We start from the raw sequence: 7,024 nt of genomic DNA on the forward strand, positions 1-7,024 counted from the left end.
TCAAAGATTGCGATCCGTAGGTTGACCACTTGAAGATTAGATGGACAGATGAACAGACAAGCTAAGATCCTTTCGGAAAGTGACTCTGAGTTGACCGGCATAATAAAAGCTTCTGCTATCCTAAGTGCTTCTGAGGATTTACCTCATACTCTTGTAAAATGTAAGAATCAAAATTTTTGCTTTCACATTAATAATCATAAAAAATTAACAATCATGCACTGTCATATGTTTTTTCTTTCACAATACCTGAAAGAAAAATCATACCTGTAAGGAATTTTTCGCCTGTAATTTCGGGCTTTTCATCAAGCGCATCGGAAAGTTGCCTTTAGGTACATTTAAAATGCAAACAAACACAGGTTACATAGGCTTCATCAAGACTGCCGTTCGCTATTTTATTTACATTATTATAAACCGTTCTTGAGCTAAAATGATCCAGCAAATCTCCTCCCCAGGGGCAGTGGTTACGTGAAATCGATTTTTACCTCTAAAATCCATACAATGCCTGCATCCAATCGCTTGTTAAGAAAACATTTATCATATTTATATTTTAAATGAAAATGACAAAATTCCTCCCGTACAATTTTTTGGTTTCATGTAAGTTAATATCATAATGCGTTATGACAAAATTGGAATAGTTTTGTCAACATTTTTAATGAAATTAATGTAAAGCAATAACTTTTCTTTTTTTAATAGGCAACCTTTATTTCATGAGTAGACATGGCGGAGAGCGATTCGCAAGCTTTGAGAGCTCCTATCAACAAACGAGAAGTTCAGAATGAACTGTTTGGCGTCGATTATGAATTCGGCTATTGAATTATATATATCCTTAAATGTAAAGCTTAAAACGTGAATTTCTGTTTTTGACAGATGCCTCAAAATCGTCAACCAAAGAAAGAGAGGAAGAATATTGTGACAAGCAATGGAAGTTGGACGGTCTTAGGGATAAGATTGTGGATTAATTGTAAAAATGAATAAAAATTTTATTATAAACCTAAAACCCGTCTATAACAGATGCTAAAACTTTTAAAAAGGGGTTTTTCCAAGAACGATTTTTCAAGATGCCATGCAAAATAACTTTGGACCAGTTACACCACGTGCAGTGGAGCGTTAATACCAAAATATTTCTTAACTTAATTTTGCAGTTTAATACTTCAATGTACGCTTAATAATAGCCATTTCGAATGTTATTATTTTAATATCCTTCCTTCCATCTCAAGAAAATTCTCAAAGAGGTCGTTTTTTTAAAGCACTCTTACGGTCACTTCCCCTGCCCAACGTATACAAAAGGGATCTGAAAAGTTATATTCAGCTCAAATTATCAGCCTGCTTGGCCATCTTAACACAAACAAATTTCTGCATAAGATATAAAAATATATCAAGGGTTGAGGGTGTTTGTTGGCATATGTGTCAAGTGTTAACTTTTTATTCTATTCCTGCCGATTTTGAGAACAAGTAAACTAAACGTTCAGATGGACCAAAAGGTATTTACATGAACAGTAATCTCTATATACGCATACCAAAATGACATGCTTTTTTGCCATGCGAAGAGTGCAAGCTGTAACTTTCTTTTACTACAGTATTTTTTACGGTACTCATGTATTAAACTTTCTACTGAACGAAGACTTTATAGTTTAATTGTTTTGAGTTGTAAATTTCGTTTTGATAAGATAAGGATATTAATTTTACGTTCTTTTGTTGTTTGGTTTTTCCAGTCTTCAATTTTTAGACAAAGGGCTGTCCAGGTATGCATGAATTTGATATTCTATCTAAGTGTGCGTTACATACTGATCAAAGTAATGTTATTCATAGTGCGATATAAAATTTTAAGTAAATCTGAGAATTTTCCATAATAGCGTTATGGCATTAAAATAACTTAATTCATCAAATTCCGAATTGCTTACAAGATCGAAATATTTTTTCATTATGCATAAATAACTAAATATAAATAATAATTCAGAAATATGTTAATGTGAAGAGATAAGATTATAAGACAATATCAAATTTTTCGTTTCTACCGGACATTATCCCTTTTCTCTCACTCTCTCTCTTACCTTCTCTGAATAAATTTCTTTTTCTCTTTCCATTTACTAATCTAATCTCTTTGTTAAAAATATAAATTTTTAGGTTTACACTTAATTTCCTTTGTGCAGAATTTGTATGTTCTTAAGTTTCGTTCTTGCTGTTAATGTTGTTGTTGCTGTTGTCTTTTCTATAGATGCCTAGGTGCAGAAAATCTTACGGTTGTGTTTAGCCATCGACATGTTTAAAGTGTTAGTTTTTACGTTGATACTGAAACGGCTTGATCGTGTTAATATTTTAAGATATTTTTGTCTTTATCGCTCATTCTCGACTAAGCGACAAATCGTGAGGTGCGCAAGAACGGTGATAAATTAAATTATTTAATATAATTATTACTATTTATTTAGTATAAAAAAATATTGAAATTTTTGATTTTTAAAGAAATTTTTCAAAGAAAAAGGAATATGGAGAGTAAATATATATAAATATATATATACATACACATATAGATATCATAAAGGGTTCCAAAAAGCTTCTATGAATATATTTTATAAACTAAGTAAAAAAAAGTAAGTCATAAATGCACGATTTTAGAAGCAATTAATTGTTATTTAATTGATACAGTGTCGTAACCAAGTATTTTTAATTTTTTTTAACGGTTTTAAACGGCGGTGTCATAATCTCATTAGATTATCAATGCAACGATATGCACAATATTCTTGCAAAATAAATTGATCGCATTTTCTCATCTTCTTGCGTTTTTTCTCTGTTCTCTTCGTTTTTCTAAATACTTCTCTTTTCTCCTTTCTGCCACCCTCTCACAATTATTGAGAGAATAATTACACATTTAGTTGTATTGTAAGCCAAAATAAAGATGACTGTTGACAGCCTTTACAATCGACCGGGACCAAATAGTCTCAAGGAAGCAGAAAACTTTTACACCGTCGATATAAGGCAATGCGTTAAACTTCGTATATCAAAAGAAGGACCAGGATCTGATGAGCCTCTCTCGATACCTGGACTATTAAAGCGTACCGTTAACAATTATCCTGATTATCCAGCTCTTAGATACCGCTCAGGGAAAAGAGATTATCAAACTGTTACGTACAGGTGTAAAACGTATCATAATTTAATAAAAATTTCATTAATAAAGGATTTGTATCTTTAATTTATTTATAGGCAATATGAGCAGAATGTTTGTCAAATCGCTAAAGCCTTTATCAAGTTAGGTTTAGAAGAACATCATGCAGTTGGGGTATTGGCCTTCAATTGTCCTGAATGGTTTTATTCAGCAATGTCAGCTATACATGCTGGCGGTATTATAGCCGGCGTTTATACTACAAATTCAGCGGAAGCAGTTCAGCATGTCTTGGAAAACTCGAATGCTCAAATTGTGATCGTAGATGATAGCAAACAAATGGAGAAAATACACAGCATCAGGAATAAACTGCCGAAATTAAAGATCGCTGTACAAATTCAGGAACCCTATGCTACGTTTATGCTTAAAGAAAATGGTTATTTTCGAGTACGTTGCACTTTATTTATTATCATAAACGTCTTGAATAGATTTGTGCTGTATTTTTTTAGTGGTCTGAATTGGAATCAATGAATGTTGCTGATGTGGAACATGAGTATCAGAGACGTTTGGAAAATATAGCCATTAATGAGTGTTGTTGTTTGGTCTATACGGTATTTAAACAAAATATATTTCGATTTATTTCAGTAAATCGCAAATTATTTTTCTTATCATTTTTGTCTCTGTATCTGCTCATACATAGTCTGGTACTGTTGGTATGCCGAAGGGGGTTATGCTTAGTCATGATAATATTACATACGATAGCCGTGTCATACTTAAGTCATTGGAACGTGTGATTATTGGCGCTGAAGTATTGGTCTCTTATCTGCCGTTATCTCATGTAGCTGCTCAAACTTCTGATATATACACAATGGCTATGGTTGCTGGTTGCGTTTATTTTGCCGATAAAGATGCTTTAAAAGGAACACTGGTTAAGACGTTACAAGATGCTCGTCCCACAAGATTTATGGGTGTACCACGTGTTTATGAAAAATTTCAAGAACGCATGGTTACTGTCTCTGACGCTAGTGGCAGTTTAAAACGTATGTTAGCTAGTTGGGCTAAGGGTGTGACGTTGAAGCATTACATGCAGAGTCAAGGGTAAGTAAAGTAATGCTTCGAAACTAATACTTATTGGAGATGATGTAAAATTTTAAGTGCATGGAGGTTTGCTATCTAAAGCGTTCAAGTAGAGTTAAACTAAACTAAATATAGTTTAAAGTTTCTTTATGTTATTTGAACAAATAGTTGTTTTTTTAAGTTCTCATATATTTCGAGTGTCAGGAACTTTGAGAAATATTTTGTACTTATATTTGTTTGCATGTACAATTTAAAGGATAGTGAGAAATGAGAGAGAATATCTCTAAGTGCATAAGATGGTTTACCGCAAAAACTGGCAGTGTTGAGGGGTATTTGTACAAACCGATGACCAACCGAGTTGGTGGGTCGTAATATTAGATTTACGACGCATACCTGTTGCAAAAATTGGACTCTTTCCAAACAATATTAACTTAGCTGGTGTCTTCGTTTTTTGTCTTACATTTCTTATTACTATCCTCCAGAGTTGTAGTTATCGTCTGTTCATTTTCCTTTTTCACCACTTTTAAACTTTCGTGGTTTAGTTAGAAGCACAAAAAAGGATTGAGAACAACCAACAATTTGCACGGCAATGATTAATTGCTGAACATATATTTGGTTTAGGCAAGTAACTACCACACAAAGTAATTTCTCTCTTTAGAAAAATTAGTGATTTCCGCTACAAGATTGCGAAATCCTTAATTATGTCCAAAGTTAAATATGCTTTGGGATTAGACCGTGCAATAAGCTTGGTTAGTGCGGCGGCTCCTATGTCGCCAGAAACGAAAAAATACTTTTTAAGTTTGGATATGAAGATTTTGGATGCTTTCGGGATGAGTGAAACGGCTGGATGTCATTGTTTATGTTTGGCTGACGCAGTCGTATTGAATTCGATCGGTAAAACGTTACCGGGCTGCGAAACGAAAATCATTAATAAAGATGAAAAAGGTCATGGTGAGGTATGAAGGAAAACCTTTGCGTTAATTAACAACCAGAAAAAATATATTTTTAATATCTCCTTAGATCTGTATACGAGGTCGCCATGTTTTTATGGGCTACATTGATAATAAAGAGAAAACGTTAGAAGCTTTGGATGATGACGGTTGGTTACATTCCGGTGATGTCGGTTATATTGATGACAAAGGTTATACTTATATAACGGGAAGATCAAAAGAGATAATTATAACCGCTGGCGGTGAAAATATCCCACCTATACATATAGAGAATTTAATAAAAAAAGAATTGGACGCTATATCAAATGCCGTACTAGTTGGAGATCAACGTAAATATCTAACGGTTCTGTTAACCATCAAAGTGAGTTCATTATTATAAATCAATGCTTGAGAAATTTCACTGCTTTTTTTAACTTACGTTTTCTTAGACCGAAATGGACAAAGATAGTGGAGCACCTTTAGACGAACTCAGTTATGAGTCTTTAACGTGGATGAAATCATTAGGTGTTAATTATACTACCTTAACGGAAATTTTACGAGCTGATGCATCTCCAAAAATTAGTCAATCTATTGAAGAAGCTGTTAAGCGCGCTAATAAAAATTCTATTTCTAATGCCCAAAGAGTACAAAAGTTTACCATACTACCACATGATTTTTCCATACCCACGGGCGAACTCGGGCCAACCCTCAAAATAAAGCGTAATGTAGTCCTAAAACGTTATAATGGATTAATAGAAAAAATGTATTTGGAGTAAAAGAAGAAGGAAACCCCGTTATTCTATTAACACCTAGAATCCAAAACCAAAGTTATAATTTCAACAAGGGATGGTCGCGAGAAAAACAAAAGTAGAAAAATAAAATGCTTTCACTGTCTCTTTCTTTGAGAATTGAAGATTTTCCTTTGAGCTGCCTTTTCCTTTCCATAAAAGTCAATTCTGCCACAAGCCAATTATTAAAATCAATAAAAATTGCAAAACTTCTAAAGCTTAAAAAGCTTCGCTTTTAAATGCGAAAAGTTTAAAAAGTCATGCCTCTGCTGACGTAAATAAACGACTGACAATTTCTTATACATAAATTCTTTTTTTTTGTGCGTATTTCTCACGTCTGGTTATAATGTACAGCTACACAAAGAAATACTAACATAATTCTGCATAATATAGCAGTAATAGCAGCCTAAGGCAATTACAACAACAGAAAGTCTGTCTCGTCGCACTACATCGGCCAGCAGACAGAATAAATTTTAATTTATATACAAACTTAACAAGATTGAAAACCAGGCGTACAGAATATTTAATGTGTACATGTTTGGTAAACATCGCATGGATTCAATGGAACACATGTTAAACACGCCAAATCAACGTACAGATAGATGTGCATATGTAAACACCGTTGTATATACGTATTTCTCTGTATGTATATGCAGTCAGTATTAAAATATAAAACTCATATAATCATTTGTATATGCAATACATATATATATGTATATATATATATATATATATATATATATATATGTGTATATATGCAATATATACGCCATATAATTATTTGTATGCAAGTAAACGTAAAATTACGTAGCATTGTTTTTGTATCTTGTTTTTGTTTTTTTTATACCCATCAGCCAAGGATGAGATGTATATGCATTTTTCAAAACGTTTGCAACGTTTAGAAGGACGCATCAGAGACTCCACAAAGCCTGTACATACTTGATCAGCATCACATTCTAAATCGATTTAGGCATGTCCGTCCGTCCGGTGCGTAACATCTATTGTAAGCATTCTTCTGGTCGGAAAAGTGACGCTATCGATTTCAAATTTGGCAGAAACATTGGAGATCCGTGCACGCAGGTTGGTGTTGAAAATGGACGAAATTGAATTGAATATTATATGTATCAAAATTT

At 33.2% G+C, this 7,024-nt stretch overlaps 1 protein-coding gene across 3 annotated transcripts; it reads left to right on the forward strand.

The window, feature by feature from the left end:
- Positions 1-2,520: 2,520 nt before the first annotated feature.
- On the forward strand, positions 2,521-6,587 carry LOC119641090 (very long-chain-fatty-acid--CoA ligase bubblegum). 3 transcript variants are annotated; one of them, XM_038039529.1, is made up of 8 exons: positions 2,521-2,588; positions 2,871-3,129; positions 3,199-3,544; positions 3,607-3,708; positions 3,798-4,195; positions 4,833-5,130; positions 5,195-5,485; positions 5,553-6,587. In XM_038039529.1, the coding sequence occupies exons 2-8, from the start codon at positions 2,894-2,896 to the stop codon at positions 5,877-5,879; spliced, it is 1,998 nt and encodes a 665-aa protein (XP_037895457.1). In that variant the 5' UTR covers positions 2,521-2,588; positions 2,871-2,893; the 3' UTR covers positions 5,880-6,587. The 3 variants fall into 3 exon arrangements, with proteins under 3 accessions (XP_037895457.1, XP_037895454.1, XP_037895456.1); XM_038039526.1 differs by having other exon boundaries at positions 2,525-2,588; positions 2,852-3,129; XM_038039528.1 differs by lacking the exon at positions 2,521-2,588 and having other exon boundaries at positions 2,666-3,129.
- Positions 6,588-7,024: the final 437 nt, after the last annotated feature.

This window comes from Glossina fuscipes, unplaced genomic scaffold (genome assembly GCF_014805625.2).
Source record: "Glossina fuscipes isolate IAEA_lab_2018 unplaced genomic scaffold, Yale_Gfus_2 142, whole genome shotgun sequence".
Taxonomy (NCBI): domain Eukaryota; kingdom Metazoa; phylum Arthropoda; class Insecta; order Diptera; family Glossinidae; genus Glossina; species Glossina fuscipes.

Coding starts and splice junctions, on each gene's coding strand:
- LOC119641090 (XM_038039529.1), top strand. CDS start 2,894: ATGACTGTTGACAGCCTTTACAATCGACCGGGACCAAATAGTCTCAAG. Junction 3,130..3,198: donor TATCAAACTGTTACGTACAG/GTGTAAAACGTA, acceptor ATTTATTTATAG/GCAATATGAGCAGAATGTTT. Junction 5,486..5,552: donor CGGTTCTGTTAACCATCAAA/GTGAGTTCATTA, acceptor ACGTTTTCTTAG/ACCGAAATGGACAAAGATAG.